This window comes from Zalophus californianus, chromosome 8, assembly GCF_009762305.2.
Source record: "Zalophus californianus isolate mZalCal1 chromosome 8, mZalCal1.pri.v2, whole genome shotgun sequence".
Taxonomy (NCBI): Eukaryota; Metazoa; Chordata; class Mammalia; order Carnivora; family Otariidae; genus Zalophus; species Zalophus californianus.
Window position 1 is genome coordinate 74,487,651 of NC_045602.1, and position 21,149 is coordinate 74,508,799.

At 40.3% G+C, this 21,149-nt stretch overlaps 1 protein-coding gene across 3 annotated transcripts in view; it reads left to right on the forward strand.

The window, feature by feature from the left end:
- Positions 1–2,558: 2,558 nt before the first annotated feature.
- The window catches only part of SRBD1 (S1 RNA binding domain 1), a 198,136-nt gene continuing 179,545 nt past the window's right edge, over positions 2,559–21,149 (forward strand). For 2 of the 3 annotated variants that reach the window (XM_027623263.2, XM_027623264.2), the window contains exons 1-4: positions 2,597–2,653; positions 8,109–8,188; positions 11,565–11,745; positions 18,180–18,542. In XM_027623263.2, coding sequence (XP_027479064.2) covers positions 2,603–2,653; positions 8,109–8,188; positions 11,565–11,745; positions 18,180–18,542 — 675 coding nt within the window. In that variant the 5' untranslated portion in view covers positions 2,597–2,602. Of the gene's footprint in view, positions 2,654–8,108; positions 8,189–11,564; positions 11,746–18,179; positions 18,543–21,149 lie in introns of all 3 variants that reach the window. The other variant, XM_027623262.2, reaches the window with a different exon arrangement.

The following is a 21,149-nucleotide window of genomic DNA, read 5'->3' on the forward strand; positions in this document are numbered from 1 at the left end:
AATAGCTGTATGTTTTACAGCAATAAAATAACCTGCAAGCAAATCCAAAACATGTTTCATTACTCACAAACCCTATTGCATAAGTCTCAGGTAAGAGTCTAGATTACTCCAGGCTAAAGCCATGAACTTTTTGAAATTCAGCACTTAAGATCCAAAAGTAAACAATAGATTGGGCAAGGTCCTAGAGAGAAAAGGCAGTTTTTGTGGTGGGGCCTGCTTTATATTTAGTGATTATAAATTTCCTTTGACAGATTTTAGTGGGAGTGACTGTCTTACAAAATTCCAACACAGAAATGTTTTCTGGACAGTCTTGTCTTTGGAATACATCGCCACCTGCATTAATTTTAGAGGACTCCGCCCCAGCTTTTATTTTTCCCAGATGTCTGATGTCTAAAACCTTATAGGTTATTTACTTTTGTTTAATAATTTTTTCTTCCCCAGTTGAAAGGCAAATATCCCTGATGGAGGAGTCAAGATCCAACACAATGCTGCTTAATCCCTATCCTTGCCCTTACTTTATACTGTGGCTACTTTGATATATAAACTAATCCTGATTCTAGACTGTCTTATATGGATCTCCACCTCTTGTGACTATATGTAGTTTCCAGCTTGTTTGTAAATTCCTCCAGGGCAGAAATTATGTCAAAAGATTTTGTAAAATATTGGTTTACCTTAATCCTTATTATCCCTTACCTTAAACCTCTATAGGATAATTCAACATCAAAAGTAGGTGAATAGTAAAGAGTAAATTATTATTGTTGATTATTATGACCTGGTTTCCCTTTCTATAATCCTGAACTGTAATGTGTTTCTCTAGTATTTTCAGAACTAGAAATTACAGAGCAGCCTGTGATTATAGCAGACAGTTCCAAACCTTCTGGAACCATTTCAAAAGGCAACATTAGACTACAAATTAAGAAGGAAAAAAAAAAACAAAACACCAACCTCTGAACAATCTCAGAAACTGATCCTTACTCACCAAGAAGCTTAGATATAGCTGAACAGACTTGTTCAAAAAAGAATCTTGTTCTCTTCCTGTCTCAAACGTTATCCAGTAAAATTTATTTTCACTTTGGGTGAATCTGTAGCAAAGCCCACTCATAAGACATTTCAATGTCTTGCTTGGTCTTTCAGTACTCACATGGAAATGAGTCATTAGCATGGGAAGCTGCTCTACAGAATCTTCTAAAACAAATCCGTTTGTTATTTCATTAAATATAAAAAAATTTTTTTTAAGTAAACTTTATGCCTAATATGGGGTTCACACAACCCCAAGATCAAGAGTCACATGTTCTACTAACTGAGCCAGCAAGGCATCCCAAATCCATAGGGTTTTGATCTGCTAAATTTGAATCTAGACTACCAACAGACTTATTTCCCTAATTTTTCAGTCTAATTTTTTTGTCTGTTTTTGTGAGTTTAGGGTTTGGTGTATTTGGCAAAAAAACACATCACCAAAAAACAAGTCATTTTTCATTTCTACTGAATACTGATTTTTGAGAAAATATATTCAAGGAAAAGGTAAAGAATTGCTGGAGAGGCCTTTATAGCTTTTAACTTGGGTTAGTGAAAAAAAAAGTGGAGCTTAGGGAGTACAAGTGGGGTTAAGATACTTTGGAGTCACCAAAATAAAAAGCAGGAGCTACTTTTGTGCTTTGCGGGAAGGGGAATGGAAATGCTGGATTAGGAGCAAGGCTCACCTAGGACACTTGGGTTGTTAGGACTCAAGTCACAGCACTTTCCAAAAATCTGAAAATGAAATGGGGCAGGGTTTTCTCATTCTTGCCCAAGGTGAGGTAGCTCGAGCTGCGATTACCTTGAGTAAATTAATTCTGTGAGTAGAGTATTTACTCCCAATATGTAAGGGGGTACCTTATCAGGTATGGGGTAAGATGGAAGGGAGGGGGTGAAAACAAGTTCAAAGACATAAGGGGATTTGCCCAAGTGTACTAGTAAGTTTTTAAGAGAACCAGGTTTCCAAATCGATGTACTTGGCAGTACAAGCTGCCTCAGAGACTGTAGTAAGACAACGATGACTCTAGGGTTAAACTCTTCCATTGAGGTAGCATGCACCTCGGATGTGTGAGGGCTTCTCAGAAGAGGCAAGATTTGGGTATTTTCATAGACTAGAGCAAAAATCCTTATGTCGGGGCTTAGGAAATAATGAAACATGCTAAAAATACGCTTAAAACACCCTGAGGGAAGTTCATTAACGATAACCAAAATTGAGTTTAGAAAGAATAAAACTTTTTTCTCATTTTTCTACTGCCAATTACAAATAAGGTAATGAAAATATTCTTGACTGAATTTAAAAGACGCTGGATGCGAAGAGAGTACAGTGGGTCAAGAGAAAGAAGAGAGAGGCGGGTCCGAGCTCGTGGCACCGCCGGCCCCACCTCCACCCGGATCCGGGGAGAGAAAGCTCGCCCCCGGCCCCCGGAGCAGGGCCCCACCTCAGCGCTCCCACGGGATCCTCGCTCTAGCCCCGCCTCCGTCCGGCTCCGCTCCATCCCGCTCCGGTAGCCCCGCGCCTCTGCGGCGAGTGAGGGAGAAGCGAGGCGGGACTTCCGGCGTTTGAAAAACTTCCGGCGGGAACCGGAAGATGCGGTCATACACACAGAATCCCGGGCCTTCTGACTCGCCGGGCGGGAAGGTGAGCTGAGCGTCCGCCTTGGCGGTGTTCCTGAGGGCTCGCGTGAGCCCGGCTCCCGGGCTCCGGTATTTTGGGGCCATTTAAAAAGTTCGGAGCGCTCATTTGGGAAATAACATCCCTTTTTAAAGTGAGAAGTTTCATTACATTTTACAGTCTGCGGTCTGTATCTTCCAACCTACACCCGGAAAACCCCTCCTAGCTGCCGCGTGTCACCTGGCGCGTCTTCTCAGTCAAATTGCAGCTCTTAGCGCGTAGGGGTAGACGTGGGAAAACCCAGGCAAACCTAGATTATCTGTATACCTCAAGTTATCAAAGATGGGGGAGGAAGCACCCTTTTCAACTAGCACATCATGGCCTTGACTGCATCCACAGCATCCTCAGCAGTGTGTCTGGCATATAGGAGGCGCTCAGTAACTCTTGAGGAAAGGAATGAAGGAATGGGAACTCTAGGCAACTTTCCTCGAACCTCCCACGCGCCAGAATGTTATTAATATGTTTGTGGAATGGGAAACAAGCCTAGTCTTGCTGTTTGGGGCTCTGGGTTCTAGCTACATAACTAGAACATAGGTTTTCCCTTTGAGTAAACCATTTCACTTCACTGGATTTCAGGCTTCTGAGATTAAAAAAAAAAGACTATCTGATTTCTCAGGCTCTTTCCAGGTGTATTTCTTTATTTTTATTATGGAGGGATCTTTGCTGACATTCCAAGCACTTCATTTTGTACTCAGGGAAACTTCTTTAGGTGCCTGTTAAAAAGGTGTTCCCTTCTGCTCTTAAGATTTCTAATTGTGGTTTTCCCAATTTTAATGTAATATTTGTGTCCGCAGGTTTTCTTCATCCCCCCCTTCCCTTGATTTTTACTTGCCCTAGTTTAGTGCCTCCTCCCTTAGTAATATCACAGCAACTGATTTTGAATATGCTCATGTGTCCACAGAGAAAAGACAACTTTGAAAATGAAAAATCTCAAGCCACTAAGAATAGGAATGTTCTTCTATTTCATCACTTTAAAATAATAATAATAATAATAATGAGTGCCTTGTCTGCTATTGCCTAATAGTGATGGGGAAAAATGTATACTCTTCTATAGAGACCATGTTGCATATATTCTTACGTTCATTTAATAAATAGTTATTAACAGCTATTAAGTGCTAAGCTCTGTGTTATGCAGAAGTGAGTAAGGCAAATGTGGTTTCTTCATGGTGTTTACTGTCATGCAGTAAACATGGAGGATGCAGACAATGAACAAGGATAATTATAGATTTTGCTTTATATAGTACTGTATGAAGGAATTAAATAAGTACTAAATTATATAGTACTGTATGAAGGAATTAAATTAAAAAAAGGAATTTAATTCCTTTAATTTCATTTTTTTAAAAAAACCCATTTTAGGCCTGAAATGCTGAGCTATAAGAGATGAGAAGGAGCCAGGCTATTGATGAGCAGGGAGAATAGTGTTCCAGGCAGAGTGAACCTGCGAAGGCAAAGAATCATGCTTGTTACAGTGACTGAAACAATGTGACTGTGGCTGAAGAGCTGCAGCACAGGGTAAATGTGGTTAGAAAGGTAGGCGAAGGCGGCATTTTAGAAGGCCATGGTAAAAAATATGATTTGCTTCTAAGTGGATAATGGAGTGGAAAGCCACTGAATGGTTTTTATTTTCTAAATGGTCTTTTGGGTTGATATATGGAAAATGGGTAGTAGAGGCAAAAGGGGAAGCAGGGAAGCCAGTAGAGGCTATTATAATAGTCTAGATAAGAGATACTGTGGACTAAAGACTCACTGGAGATCATAGAAATTTAACCTATTTTTTTTAAAGATTTTATTTATTTATTTAATAGAGAGAGACAGCATAAGAGGGATCACAAACAGGGGGAGTGGGAGAGGGAGAAGCAGGCTTCCAGCCGAGCAGGGAGCCCGATGTGGGGCTCTATCCCAGGACCCTGGGATCATGACCTGAGCCAAAGGCAGTCGCTTAACCAACTGAGCCACCCAGGCGCCCCTAACCTATATTTTGGTGGAAGAATTTATGTTATTTACTAGTAGACTGGTTGTGGGAGGTGACAGAAAAAAAGATTTGCAAGGCTTTGGCTTAGCAAATGAAACTTTAGAGGATGATAGACGTATTCAGTATTTTGGTTGTGGAGATGTGTATACATATGCCAGAACTTATCAAGTTTGTACACTTCAAGCATGTACAATTTATTGTATATCTATTATAGCTCACTGAAGCTGTTAAAAATTTTCTAAGGTTCTGGCTCAGCCATCCATTTAGGTGGATGTTGGTGTCATTTACTGAGATGAGAAAGACTGGAGTAGGAATGGGTTTTAAAACAAGAAATGGTTATCAAGATTTCATTGTGGGTATGTTACATTTTAGGTAACTTTGAGGCATCTGCACAGTTTCATAGGCAGTATGGATAGTTTATTATGTAAATCTGTATCTTTGGCAAGATTGGAATGGAGATATTCAGATTGTTATTAAGTAGGTGATATAGATATTTAAAACCATGGAAATGGATGGAATTTTGTTAATCTAACAAATCCTATGATATAAAGAAAGGGGACATGGGAGGAGTGGGGATGGAGAAACTTCTCCCACAAACATTGGTTTTTAAACTGGAATATGAATATTCTTGGGATATACCTGGCATAGGCAGTTTTTAAGAAATAATTTCTAGGTCCTTAGTTTCTGTATATACTCTTTCTAAAGCCGATTGACCTATGTGCTCATGCATATTCTCTTTTCCCATGCATATTGACCTATGTGCTCATGCATATTCTCTTTTCCCACCTCCCTTTTCTTTTTTTAGAGAAAGCACGCCCATGCACATGTATGAGGGGAGGGGAGAGGCAGCAGGAGAGGGAGAGAGAGAATCTTAAGCAGGCTCCACACCCAGTGCAGAGCCTGCTACAGGGCTGGATCTCACAACCCTGAGATCATGACCTGAGCCGAAATCAGAGTCTGAAGCTGAACTGACTGAGCCACCTCGGCACCCCCCCCCCCACCTCCCTTTTCAAACTCATTATTTTTCTGCTTGTCAAAAGACAAGTTTACATCTTACTCATCTTTCAATGGTAACATTGCTTCCCGGGTGCCTAGTTAAGGGGCATTTGGAAATACTTGTTTCAGGGAAGTTTTCTTTAATGGGTAATCAAAATTTTATGAGACTGCCAAGGGTTTGTCTACTCCTATTTGTAAACCCATTTCTATTAGGGATGAAGTATGGAGTGAGAACTGGTGCATGGTGGTCTGTAAGGGAATGTTCTGAATTCAGGTATATTGTAGAATGGGGTGGTAGGAGTAGATGATTTGGTTGGGTTGTTTGTTGGGAAACTTAGTATGTTCAGGTTTTTATTTTGGGGCTGGTCAGATTGTCCAGAGAAGTCTTTCCATTCTCTCTGGAAGGTAAGGATCTGACTAGGAGCTTGGTGGGAGAAGAGGACTGGGGGGAGGGGTCCTCTATATATTTAGCATTCAGTCTGTATGGTTCCCATGCCCACAACTCTACTTGCTGTCCTCTAGTCCAGAAACTCTGTTTTATCCTCTTCAGTGAATAAACCTCCAGATGTTTTCCTGGGGCAATTGCTTAATAGCATGAAGTAGAGTGGGGCCTCTAGAGATATTTCTTTGCCTCAGATAGCTTACACCAGCCCTTAGTCCCTTCATCCATAGTTCCAAGGTATTAGGTACTGCTTCTTGTAGTTTTTTTTGAGGATAGTGCAAAGCAGATTGGTTTGCTTCTGAAAAGCTCCCACTGCCTACTTGGAATTTTAATTTTTATGTAGTGAAATCTGTCTTTTTGGCTTTTGAAATTTTGAGTTACGCCTAGGAAAACTTTTATTCCCCCACCTCTACTCCAAATTATGAAAATGATCATCTTTATTTTCTGTAGTACTTTTATAGTTTATTTTGTACATTTTATTTTTATTTATTTTTTAAAAGATTATTTATTTATTTATTTGACAAAGAAAGAGACAGCGAGAGAGGGACACAACGAGGGGAAGTGGGAGACAGAGAAGAAGGCTTCCCGCTGAGCAGGGAGCCCGATGTGGGGCTTGATCCCAGGACCCTGGGATCATGACCTGAGCCGAAGGCAGATGCTTAATGACTAAGCCACCCAGGCGCCCCTATTTTGTACATTTTAAGTCATTAGTCAGTGTGGAATACATTTTTGTTCAGGATGTCGTAGTAGGACTTAAATACTTGTTTTCCTCCAGAGGGGTAGCTTGTTGTCTTAATACCACTTATTGAATAATTCATTTCTGCCCTGGTTTAAAATGCTACCCCGTCATACACTAATTTTCTCCGTTTGCATTTTTGTTTTATTCTGGTAAAGTACATGTGACACAGAAATCAAAAGTTAACCATTCCTTTATGATCAATATCTAGAAGCACTTATTTGAGGAAGGATGACCTGCATAAACATAAAATGTCACAAAGGGGGGTGAAGGAAAAGATGGAAGATTATCTTGTCTACTTCCTGGAGACCCTTTTCCTTTTGTTCTCCCGCTTTACTCTGAGTGCTCTCTTGGCTAATAGTGCTACACTTCCTGGAATTGAGCTATGGAACCGAGGGCACATGTTCTGTTTTTTGAGAACCTGTTTGGTATTTCTGTGAGGCATTCCTTTCTCCTCTAAGTGGAAGTTAGAACCAGAGGCGTTGTAACATCTGACTGGTTTAGAAACTTTTTTAAAGGGTTCCAAGCATGTCAGAGTCTCATGTAGTTTTTGTGGTTTGATATATACTCTTAAGGTAATAAAATATACTAGCTAAAGTGAATTTGCTTACTTCCTATATTATAGGATGCTTCTGGTTATTTGTCTCAATTTCTTAAAGCACTAGGCTTTTGAATTTGGTAAATATTTTCTGGGGACATTGGTGATTTGTTTTTATTTTCAAATAAGTGTTTTATTTAAATACTGTAAATTTTATTATAAGGGAATGGATTATCTTGTTTTAGGAATAACCTGGCTGCTTCTTCAGTCCATCAACATCATTTATTTGACTGTCAACTTTATAGAAAGGCCTTTCTTTTATATTGTGAGAAGATAAAGAAGTGGGGAAATATTTCTTACAGTTTAATAAAGGATTTTATAATTTGCTGACTGATGAGCCATCTAATAGCACTTGTGGTATATGCAAGCATATAACTCTAACGAAACTAAAAATTGTCACCCTGTTGGAGCTTACATTTTTCCAAAGATGGTACATACTCATCAGGCTTTTAAACCATTCGAAGGCTGTTAGCTGCTCTTAAAGTTGGCAGCTGCGTGGGAGGGGAAACCAGTGTTCAGGCTTTTGAATGCTTCTCATTTTTTTTTTCCTGTGGCACTTTTTAACAGCAGAGCTATTGGAGCATTAGTTTTGAATGGCACATCACTTGGTAGACAACGTAAGTGATCAGTCATTCAAGTGATTCAGATCATGCTGATTGTATATTCTGTTTCTTCCAGATGTCATCATTGCCAAGAAGAGCAAAAGTAAAGGTCCAGACTGTGGTATCCAAAGATGAATTCTCTTCCTTGTCTGAATTGTAAGCATATTGGTTTCATATGGGGTTAGGAGAATGATGTATATTTTAAGGAGGAATGCATTTTGTCACTTACTAATGAAAGTCATTTGTATCTTTTTCATTCTCTCATGAGACAAATGTTTATCGAACTCATGCTGTGTCTCAGGTGCTGTTTCAGTGTTGGTGTTAAACTATTGAACAAGGAGAGAGAAAGTAACCAACTAAATATATAACATGATACTTACACTACAATATGAGCTCCATGAGAGCAGGGGGTTTTTTATATCACTTCAAAGTAGGGTTTCCCAAACTCAGCACTACTGATCAGATAATTCTTTGATGTGGAGACTGTCCTTTGCATTGTAGGATGTTTAGCAGCATCCCTGGTCTCTACCAACTAGATGCCAGTCACATCTCCCCAGTTGTGACAATCAAAAATGTCTCCAGACATGGCCAGATATTCCCCATGGGGGCAAAATTGTCTCCGGTTGAGAACCTCTGCTTTAGAGCACTGTAGTGTTTGTGCCCTGAAGATATTTGTTAAATAAGTGACTGATTAATGTTAGGCAGTAATAAGTACTCTAAAGGAACATAAAACAGGGCAAGGGAGAGCGTGGTCAGTGGTTCTGGGCAGGGGACATCTTGGATATAATATTCGGGAGAGTTCTTTTGGAGGATGTGGCAAGAGGTTTAAATGAAATTTGGAAGTACTATAACTTGTAAAGATCCAAGTAGAGGGAGCAGCAAGTGTGAAGACCCTATGGCAGGAACAAGCTTTGTGTGTTCAGGGAACAGTAAGACCAGTGTGGCCAGACAAGTCACCAAGGCAGAGAGTGATTGGAAATGAGATGGGAATGGGCAGGACCTAATAGGCCATGACAGAGCATTATGGTCTTATTTGAAGTGGTGTAACTGAAGCAACATGAGTTTGCTCCTTGGTGAGTCACAGATATACCAGGTGGGGTTGTCATGCAAAGTAAACTTTATTTGCAGCAAATAAAGAGATCATGGGGAATAGCTTTCAAAGCCTCCAAGGAGAGTGAATGGGTACCTTTTGTTTATGGTTAGGATGAATATTTAGATAGGGAAGCCTTGTCATCTGTGTAGAGGCAGGCATCAGGTCGCGCGTGCACCTTAAGGAATCATGCCTATACATACATTGAGTGTCATATAAATGACGCTGAGCCTCCTCTTTGGGCAGAGATTTTAGTATTATGATGAGGTAAAGGTAATTGCCAGTCATTCCAGGGGTCGCTCCAAAGTCCATCTGCGCAGGCATGAGTCAGGGGTGTAGCTCAAAGGAGCTGAGTGGTCTGGGCCAGTGAGAGGTCTTGTCAGGGCAGTTGCCATCACCTGAAGGGTGGTTTCTGGTTTCATTTGCCTGAGTTAAGAGGTAAGCTGAAAAGAAGAGTTTAAGGAAAAATGTAAACAAAGCAGGTGGGCAATAAAGGTCAGGTCTTGGGGTCTAGCTGGTGACAGTGGGTTGGAAAGCCATTGGAAGGCTTGGGGCAGGGATGTGACATGCTCTGGTTTACATTTGTAAAAGATCATTCTGATTCCTTGGTGACCGTAGGGGAGCAAGAATGGAAGCAAGCGGTCAGTTAAGGAGATTACTGTAGAAGTCTAGGGTCCTGGAAGTGAAAGTGGTGAGAAGTAGTCTAATTTGGGATATATTTTGAAGATAAACTAGACCATATATGGGGATGGATTAGATTTGGGGTGTGAAGGAAAGACAGGAATTTGGGGAAGACTGGAAGAGGATCAGGTATGAGGGTGGTAAAGTCAAGGGTTCTGTTTTGGACTTGGTAAGTTTGAGATGATTGTGAGGCATCCAATGAAGGTAGATATACAAGTCTTGAGCTCAGGTCAAGTGGGAAAGGGAGATAGAAAATTGAGATTCCTCTCTGTTCCACTATCGAATAAGATAAGGTCGTCTAGTAAGATTGCTTAGAGGAGTTCTGAGGACTGAGTCTTAGAGTATCCCAATATTGAAAGGTTGGGGAGAGGAAGAGCGGTAAGCAAAGGGACAAGGAGAAGCTGGAAAAGCTGCCAGGGAAGTAGGAGGAAAACCAGGGGCGTGAAGACCTTGGAAAGACCTGGAAGGTGTGAAGAATGTGTTGTAAGAAGTGACGGCCAGATGCCAGTAATAGGTCAGGTATGGTTAGTGGGAGATGACTTAAAACTGCCTTACATATAAAATAATACCTGTTCTTATGTTTTTCTTTCTGATACCTGAAAGCCCTTTTGTATCTGTCATGTGACTTTTGCATTGTTGCCCTATAAACTGGGGTCCACGCTCCTGCTGGAATGAAGTTGTTCTGCTAGTTTGGAGATAGTATGAGCAGAACCCTGGTTTTCTGTTTCCTTAGTTTTCTAATTCTCCCTCCTTTCAATGCCACTGCTATGTGTTAGGTGAGTTTAAATGATTTTGTTTGTTTTTGCCTACTCTTAGGCTTTAGTTTGCATCTGCTTCTGAAGAGAACTCACTGGGGGCTGGGGGGAACTATCAGTGGCTTGACCTAGGATAGCATAATTTAGAAGAAGTCATTTAATCAGGTTTTTGCCTCTAGGCAGAACATAAAACCATTCAAAAAGCGAGATACCCTATTCACTAGCCTTAGTGAAGGAAGTGGTTGTCCTTCCCACCAAAACCGACCTTTTACATTGGGGGTAGACGTAGATTTAAGTGGGTTGGCAGGAGCATGATGTTCCTTTACCAGAGTTCACATGGCTATTTTTCCTCTGCTGTTGCTGTGAGTTTGATTCATGGATTGTTAGAAAGTACTGTAGCTGCACCTGATCCAGTCTAGGAAAGAAATCCATTTTGTGAAAGGGAAAAACAAAACAAAATGAAACAGTTAATTGAAGCATTTGGAAGGGTCTTGGTGCTAACTTTATGTAATTTAGGGTGTTTCCTAGCACCATTTCCCATTCCTTAACATTGGTTTGAATAAGTAAATTTGATTATTACTTAGGAAATTGTTTAAGCACTTTTTGCTGTTATAATGGCAAACCTTACAATGACTATGGTGTGACACCACTCAGTAAATTGCTTAAGGTAATAAATGGTTTTCTCTGTTTTGAATGTGTGTGTGTGTGTGTGTGTGTGTGTGAGGGGAATGGAGGGATGCCTAGCCTCTAAATATCACATCCCATCCCCCTCTCACTCACCAGAGGGGAATGGAGAGACCTGTGATTCATAGCATATCAGGGGCTATTGGTCCTTGATCAACTCTTATTTTAGTACTTAGCTATATCTGTTCGTAGCCTGTGCTCATATCACTCCATTTTATATTAAACACCTCCTACCTTATTTTTCTTTCAAGAAGCATGTTTCTTTTGCCTTTAACATTTAGCTTCATTTTTCCTAGATATTTTTCTGTCAATTTACTTTTAGATCATCTGCCTCTGAAGAAGATGACAAGGAAGATAGTGCCTGGGAGCCCCAAAAGAAAGCCCCCAGAAGTCGTAAGCAGCCTGTTTCCAAAGAATCCAGACCAAAGAGGGTGCCACGAGTGAAGAAGACCACCCTACAGATCAGTGATGGCTCGGAAGGCGTGGCTGTTAAGGAGGAGCTGGTAGGTGCTTGAGTTGGGTGGAGGGAACTCTATAGTGCTTTCCTAATTGGTGACGCTACTTTCTCCTTACAGAGAACAGAACAGTGTAGGTAGTTGACAAAAGTACAGGGCAGTGGCATTCTCTACTGCAGGCCGTAAAGTATTTATCATTAGACCCACTGTGTTGGAGGGGAAAGAATATGTATCAACAATACATATTGATGTATTTTGCTATAAGCAAACCATGTATTTATACTGATCTGGATTAAAACAACAACAGCAATAAATTACAGGCTTTGTTGCATTACAAAAAGTGTTGTGCATTTCCAAAATCATTCTCTATGGTATTCCACTTAAGAAACTGCTTCCATGGTACATTTGAAATAATACTCTTTCAATATGCAGTAGAAACCTGACTTTTCAGGGACACATTTATTGTGTATAGTAGAGGACATTATATTGTACCTGCTTTGCTCTTAGGGCTTTTATTTAAATCAGTCTTTCTCCTGTTATTTAGTACCTCTGTTTCTTCATCTTTACATACAAGCTTTTCACTGAACACACTTGAATGGGTGAGCAGGCTTTACCTATAGCTGAGAAAGTATTGACTTCTATCACCTTGTTGGCAAAATTTGGAGGTTTTTCATTAAGCGTGGCATGGCTGCACCTAAAAAGTAGCTTGATTGCCTAACCTACAAAATAGCTCTTAGTTCAGTGGTTTTTGGCATTAGGGTCATAAACCCTTTGAGAATCTGACAAAAGTTATGAACCCTCTCTTCAGTAGAATGTGCACATGCCTAGCCTCTAAATATTAAAATATAGCTCAAGAAGGTACAGCTTAAGAACCCTTGTGGTGATTTCTTGATTCTTCCAGTAATGCTCAGTTATATGTGTATAAAAAAGAATTAGAAAGTCTTTCACTTAAACATTCTGGGGGTTTTTAAAATTTTCTTTCAGAATTGCCAAAATTCACCCATTTTATACCTCAGCGAGAGCACATGGAGCATGTTAGAAGACTTCATTTCATTAGGTTTGGCGTTCTGCTCTGCTGTAGTCACCATTGAACAAAATAATTGAAAACCTTATTTTCGGTAGAACTAGAATTGGTAGCCTCCTTATAACTATTTTTAGCAAACATCATAGACAAAATTAATCGTTATTTAGCCTCTTCCTCTCTATGTTGCTGGCATTTACCAAGCCGGTGGCCACTTTAGCTCAGCTCCACTTCTCATCCCCTGTCTGCCACCTTCTGCTGTTGTTCTTGGGGATTTCCCCTCCATTGGGATGAACTCCCTGGGGCCTTCTGTTCTTGGTTCTTTGACCTCCTCATCTCCAGGGACTGTGTCTTCTCTGCCTTCACCACCCCTCTCAGGAACTCAGCCTGAATTTTGCCATCATCAAAAACTGTGCTACTGACAATCCTTTTCAAGCATCCGGCATTCGGAGCACCATCTTACCATTTTCTGTTCTCCCAGCTCACTGTCCAGGTGCCCTCATGGCCACACTTTTCCAGCCTTGTCACATCTTCTCCTTGGTAGCTCTCAACCCGGGCAGCTTGAAAAAATGCCAGTGCTGAAGCCCCTGTCCTAGACCAGTTAAACATGGAAAGGATTCTAGGGGTGGGGCTGAGCCCGAGCCTCAGCAGTATTTCTTTCCTAAAGCTCTCAGGTGACTTCTGTGGACAGCCAGGGCCGAGGGCTACGACCTAATCCTTGGACTCCAGCGCTTCACCAGATCTGCTTCACATATCACTATCAGTCAGCCCTTTTCTTTTCCTACCTTACCTAGTCCAGGCCACGGAATGTCTCATTTCAGTCACTTTTTATTAGTCTCACCAGTTCTGCCCTTGTTTCCTTCAGTGACACAGGGCCGATCAGAGCCGACACCGGGTGAGCCATCGCCTCTGCTCTGCCAGCACGGAGCAGCTGACTCTTGCGGAGAACAACCTTGACTGAATTTGTTTCCCTTTAGATTCATAATCTCAGACCTCAAAATTACACTAAGAATACCTGGTAGACTCCTTCCTTTTCTCTGGCAGATGTGTTTTTCCAGTTTTTTTTCTCGTTTCTTAAACTTCCTAAATTCCTTTCTCTCCCTCTCAGCTGATGACATTGCCTTTTACGTATTTGCGAACACAGGAAGCTCATTATCTCACAACCGGGCTAGCTATGTTTGGGTTCCTCTTCTGTCCTGTTATGATGGAGGAAGTGTCATCCTTCCTGTCCGGGATTTGTCCCACCGCTGGGGCTGTCGTTGCCGTCCCCTCTTGCTCAAGGTCTGTGTGTCTTCAGTCATCTCCTTTCTTTTCTCTCGTCAACTTTTATTCCAGTGGCTCAGTTGCTACAGAGTATAAAAATGCTTTTAAATCTAATTTTTAAGAAGCCTCCCTTCGGCTCCTTATCCGTCTCCAGTTATCTGTCAAGCTCACCCAGTACAACACAGGCCAAGGCCAAAGCCTGCTGACTGATTTGACTGGAAAAGACACAATGAGCTACTTTTTTGCTTTAGATAGTTGACTGCTTTCAGAGACAGCAAAAAGAAGAATAGTCAAATTCTTTTTGGAGTCTTGGGTTTAGTCATAGGCTACATAATAACCATGTGGAGTGTTAAGGCTGATTAAAAAGCAGTGAAGGCAGAAGAAAATGAACTTTGATTATTCAGTCTGCCAAAGATTCAGGTTGAATGTAAGGAAGGAAAATGTTCTCATGGAGGCTTACTAAACTTGAGTATATCACTGAGACAGGCTGTAGAATCTTAGAAGCTTCATAAAATGGAGAGATATTTCCCTATGTTTCAATAGTTTAGATCTACCTCTTTCAAACTTTTGGTCTTTGAACCGCTTTACACTCTTAAAACTTAATGAGGACCCCAAGGAACTTTTGGTTATGTGGGTTATTGATATTGATATTTACCATATAAAAATTAAAAATGAGAAATTAAAATATTGATTAGTTTTTTAAAAAACCTAGTATGTGTTAATGCAGCTAATTTTTATTTTAATGAAAAATAAGTATATGTTTTCCCAACCAACAAGAAAAAATTAATGAGAAGAATGACATTACTTACATTTTTACAGATGTCTTTAATGTCTGACCTACTAGAATATAACTGAAATGTATAAAGAAAACCCACCTCCACACAGATATGTATTTGGAAAAGGGAGACGTGTTTTAAAAGCTTTTTCAGATGGATATTCTTATTTGATGTGGTACGAAAACTCAGTAAATGGTAGTTTCTTAAAAGTTTGTTTCATTGTGGAATCTGAAACCATATTAATGAACTTCTTATACTCTACTACATTAAAATCCACTGGTTCGTGTTATTTGAATGGGTCTTCTACCCATGCATGATTTTATGACATATATCGGTCATTTGAAAAATATCGGTTCACCGATTTATGCAGCTCTTCCAAATGTTAGCATCTTTCATTATCTGATGTCAAAAAAACACATTTGTTAATATAACCTCCAGTCTCATCACAGTGTTGGGAAGCTGTCAAGTTCACAGTGGATACAAATTTTCCAAAAATTCTAATTTTCCCTTTTAAAGCCTGAAATTTACTACTGGTTGCAAATGTCAGGTGTTTCCTTAAAGTGACAGTCTCAGTTCATTTCTGAAAAAATGTCCACCAGATACCCAAGTCTGAATAACCATAGTTTGTCAGTCATTATTTCAAGTAAAAATGGTGCTTTATGGAAAAAGAAGCTGGTTTGGTTCACAACTGAAACGGATGCATGAGCGTTTTTGTTTGAGATGACCACTGCACATCCGTATGCACTGGCGTGCAGCAGAAGTATTTTATGTGTACTCACTATTTCAGCATAGAGTATTAAAAAGGTGTGTTTTCAAGGCCTGAGACCTTAAAAATTAAACTTTATTTATTTATTTATAAATTAAGGCTCCATGCTCAGTGTGGGGCTTGAACACACAACCCTGAGTTCAAGAGTCACATGCTCTACAACTGAGCCAGCCAGGCGCCCCTAAAAATGAATAATTTTTAACGGCTTTGTTAAATGAAACTTACATCGTTTTGCTGCAAGTGTGGCAGTGAAGGGAACAGTGATTGCTACTATTGCTTGGTGCCATTGCCTTGGGGTTTGCTACCATTGCTGTTGTACTTCAGTGAAATGTCAACAGAAAAAGGCAAAGCATGTCTTAGCATTATTATGAATAGAGTGTGACCTCGCAGACCCCCTGGAAGGGTCTGTGGACAACACTGAGAAACACGAGGTAAATCTTGCCTGAAGACTACACAGAGGATGCCTTAAAGTCTTTATGATTGCTGACTTTTCTTTTTTTCCTCTCGGTCATTTTACTTTTTCCTCATTTCTTTGTCTACTTCCTTTTCCCTCTACTAGGAAGTGGTCTAGTATGGTAGTGGCTCTAATGATGGTGGGATCTGCAGATGTTTTAGTGCTTATCATCAGCCAGGCAACATAACATGTTCAACACTTCGGTTGTGTGAGCTTTCATAATCCTCACAACAACCCCTCAAGGCAGGTGCTGTTACTATCCTAACTTTATAGATGAGAAAGCCAAGGCAAGAAATGTGAAGTGATTTGCTCATGGATAATAGATAGTAGGTGATGGAACTGGGTTTCTAAGTTAGCAACATGATTTTGTCAGCATTTCAGGAACCAATATATCTCTCATGGGTGGTTTTACCTCAGCCATGCTCATAAGAGGGATGTGTAAAACCAGAGTGCTGATTTAATAATTAATGATTTGATATAATAATCACAAGAACATGAAATTTTTTCTGACTGGTAGTGTCTCTCCTCAGAGGTTGAAGTAAGTAGGCACTTAAATAAGAATCGGAAATTTACTTGATGAGCATGGGTCCAGACTGGGAGAATTAGATAAATCCATTCTATTGGATTTAATGAATGCCTACTGTGGTCTAGGCATTATGTTTGTCACAATGACATCAAATGTTTTAAATGCACGAATCTAAGGTAGTCTTATGTATCTGTCTCATAGGAGGGCTGTCTTACCATTGGGACCAAAATACTGAGAGTCTGTTTGCTAAGCTTTCCTCTTCCTTGTACATTGCTTAGAAGAATGCTGATCATCTTTGCTTTTTACAATTCCTCTTTTTCTGCTGCCCTATGGCTGACAGACAGCCCTCTGCATGGTTGACACCTTTCTTTTACTATATCAAGTCATTTGATCAGGTTATTATCAACTCTTACGGACATAGGAGTCATTCTATTTTTATATCTCTGTTCTTATCCATTATGTTTCAGCTAAAAATGTAATATTCAGAGGGCTATCTAATGTACATCATTTCCAGGTTAGGTAGTGGTGGGTGGGTATTAGGTTGGGAATGCTCTTTATAGTAGTTCCCAGTATTTTCAGTAGTCAGTAATTCTGGAAAAATAACCTGATAGGAGAGAAAATTGAATTTGACTGAATAGTTTGGGAGTTCTTCTTTTATTTGAGTTTGTGCCATCTGCATCTGCTTAGGTAACCAGAAACAGGCTAGCTTGTGAAATTGTAAACTCCATACAGGTAGGGTCTGTATGTTATTTACCACTCCAGTGCCAAAATGAATGCCAGGTGGTTAGGGTTAGGGTTAGCTGTCATGAGGGGGGGTGGTGGAGAGAGTGGCCCCTGGACAGTAGTGTGGACTATTATGTAGATTCTTCCTAAAGAAAAATGCCTGACACCACTCTGCTGTCATGCTGTGTTTTCTGTTCCCTTCTGTATAAATTGGTGGCAGGTATAGTCTGCTGAGTTTTAGGAGTGTATGAGTGTTACTTTTTTCCCCCAAAGGGTTGACTTTTGATTGCAAGTTTTAAATCTTGGTTTTTCCAGCATGCGTAGACTTATCCTTTACTCATTTTAAAAAATGAAACTTTTTATTTCTAGATAATTATAGATTCACACACAGTTATAAAAAATAATACAAAGATTGTGTACCCTTTAATTTCTTCCATTGGTGCATTTTACAAAACTATAGTAAAATATCACAACCAGGATATTTATATTGATAAAATCCAGAGATCTTATGAGATTTCTCCAGTTTTTTTGTATTCATTTATTTGTGTATTTCTGTATGTTTAGCTCTGTACAATTTTATCACATGTATGCATATGTGTATCCCTCATCCAGAATGGTTCCATCACTACAAGAATCCCTAGTACTGCCTAGTATTTGCCTTTTTGTAGCCACGCCCACCTCCCTTCGGACCCTTACCCCCATCTTGACCCCCCCAGTAACCACTAATTTTTTCGGGAATGTTATATAAAGCATACATCATTAATGTTATGTAAATTATAAGGTATGTAATTTTTTGCAAATTGCTTTTCCCCCCTTCATTCAACATAGTTTCTGTGAGATTCTTCCAAGTTATTGTGTGTTTCAATAATTTGTTCCTTTTTATTGCTGAATAATATTCTAGAGCATTCGGTTTTTTCTTTTAATTCTCCTGTGTTCTATTTGTGGTTTGATAGAATAACTCTGTGGCTATTGCTGATGTTGATTTGGAAGACAGAAAAAATGAATTGGATAGTGTGAAGACTCTGAAAACAAAGACAAAACGGAAGAATTCAGCTCAGTTACCTTCGGGTCAGAGGACCAAAAAGCTGAAAGTTGATGAAGAAACCAACATGGTCAACACTGCTGAGATGCCATCCACGAGCACCGTGTGGGAAGGTGCATGCAAGAAGGAAGAGAATGAAGATGACTTTACATTTGGTCAGTCCCCTTTAAAGAAAATGAAGACTGAAACATGTCCTCAGGGGCAGCCCGTGAGGTTTCCAGCAAATGCCAACAGCATTAAAGAGGAGGTGGAAATGAACTGGGACATAGTACAGGTATGTGTAGTCATTTTAGTTTGTGGGGTTCCTTTCTTTTTGACTAGGATAGGAGTGCCACTGGCTAAGAAAGGGTTGGGAGTTTTCAGGTCTCTCTTCACTTTTGCCAGTGATTTCTTTTTTTTTTTTTCTTATTTTATTTTATTATGTTATGTTAATCACCATACATCACATCATTAGTTTTTGATGTAGTGTTCCATGATTCATTGTTTGCGTATAACACCCAGTGCTCCATTCAATACGTGCCCTCTTTAATACCCATCACCAGGCTAACCTATCCCCCCCACCCCAACTCCTCTAGAACCCTCAGTTTGTTTCTCAGAGTCCATAGTCTCTCATGGTTTGTCTCCCCCTCCCAATTCCCCCCCTTCATTTTTCCCTTCCTGCTGTCTTCCTTTTTTTTAACATATAATGTATTATTTGTTTCAGAGGTACAGATCAGTGATTCAACAGTCTTACACAATTCACAGCGCTCACCATAGCGCATACCCTCCCCAATGTCTGTCACCCAGCCACCCCCATCCCTCCCACCCCCCACCACTCCAGCAACCCTCAGTTTGTTTCCTGAGATTAAGAATTCCTCATATCAGTGAGATCATATGATACATGTCTTTCTCTGATTGACTTATTTCGCTGAGCATAATACCCTCCAGTTCCATCCACGTCACTGCAAATGGCAAGATTCCATTCCTTTTGATGGCTGCATAATATTCCAGTGTGTGTGTGTGTGTGTGTGGTGTGTGTGTGTGTACACCACATCTTTATCCATTCATCTGTCAATGGACATCTTTCGCCAGTGATTTCTGGAGGCTTTGGCCACTGGTTCCTAGTTCCTATCCTAGGTATGCTGTTTCATATTATAGCTCATCATCATCAGCTCTTGAGCTAAGAGCTGTGACCTCAGGTGAGGTGGGTCTCTGCCATGGTGTTTTGGTGAACGTGACTCCATAGAGAGATTACACCAACAGCCTGGGCCCTCATAAGTTCATTGTGAAGGTTTTGTTTTGAACTTGGACTGTATTTCCCTATAAAAGTAGTGTGAGTGATTAGGACATTGGCCATTAGTACAGCTCTAATTCTTAAAGTAATGTTGTAATATACTATAAACAAGGTCTAGAAATTTCTTAGGAAAAGTCTATATGAATTCCAACTTGAGCTGCCTTGGATTTCTCCCAATTTCTTGGTTGGCTTTAGGGATGGCAGAGAAGACCCGAAGAGTGATTTTTAAACGGTGATTCTCAACCTTTTGTCTGTGCCAACACACACTGGGAACGTTTCAGACTTAATTATGGTAGTGCCTCTCAGGGTAGATGCGTGTGACCTGCCTTCCTCTTGTCTGTCTATGGTGATTCTGATGGGTACTCCTTTCCCTTCTGTGAATTACTGCTTAGAGCCCGGGGCCTCTGCTTGCTCCAAATACTACTTCTCAGTCTGAGACTAGCTGTGCGTTACCTTTTTCTTCAGAGGAATTTTTTTTTCCCCATGTTGTCTCTTCTGTTACCTATTAGTAGAACATCACCAGTATTTTTTAATTATGATTTTTCTTTTCTCTGGCCCACGAAGGAGTAGAATGTTGCCTCAGAACTTTCTTCTCATCCTTGTTCCTGAACTGAACAGTCCAAAGTTTCTTGGAGAAACAGTGTATCATTAGCCTCCTTTCTATACCATCTATACCATCTTTTTCTTTATTAGGTCTACAAGGACATGTTTTGTTTTTTTTTTTACTTTTTCTCCCTACCCTCTACCCTCCTAGAAGGTCATGTTTTAAAAGGATGGTTCATATACCACCTGCATCAGATTTACCTGAAGGCTTTCTTAAAATGCAGACCCCTTGCTTAGTTCCAGTCCAGACTCACAGGGACAGATGGATGTGTCCCACTTCCCTTTCCTTGTACTAACACTTAAAAGCTTATGTCTCTGCTGTTGACATAGATTTGCTTCTAATAGTGGACAGTCAGCAGGAGGGAGGAAAGAAGGTTTCAGAAACCATGAAGTCTCTTGAAATGCAGAGATAAGTTCTTCAAAGTTAAGGGCTCCTTACTCTGTGACACTTTGCTTCACACCCATCCCCTAATCTGTGTAACAGAGAAAGCGATGAAAATGGTCCTGCCTTAGCCCATTATCTCTTGGTTATAAGTAATAGAAACCTGCTTCTAATGATCTGAAACAGAAAAGAGTTTATTACCAAGGACACAGGGGTCTTTCAAAGAATGGAAGGGACGAAGTGTGATCAAGGCTCCCAAAGGCCTTGAACCAGAAATTGGAAAACCATGAGGACTTGAGGAAGGCACTTTCTCAGTTTTCTCTTTCTTTTCATTTCCAAGCATTGTTTTCTCCTCTTCCTCCTTATTGGAAGGGATTTTTTGACAGTTCAAACAGTCCTGCTCTTGGGATCTGGCACTCCTTGCTTGTGAGTTGGGAGAGAAATGGCTGCTATAGCTGCCACTTTCACTAGGCACCCTGACAACTAGTAAGCTCAGCATTTTCTAGATGGCTTTAGGCGTTGCCCGGGGAACTATAGGTGTGATTTGCATTTGGGTTTTTTTGTTTAACCAGGTGCAGTCCTCCTTGTCCAACCTTGTGTTACTTTTTCAGACAGTTCTTGTG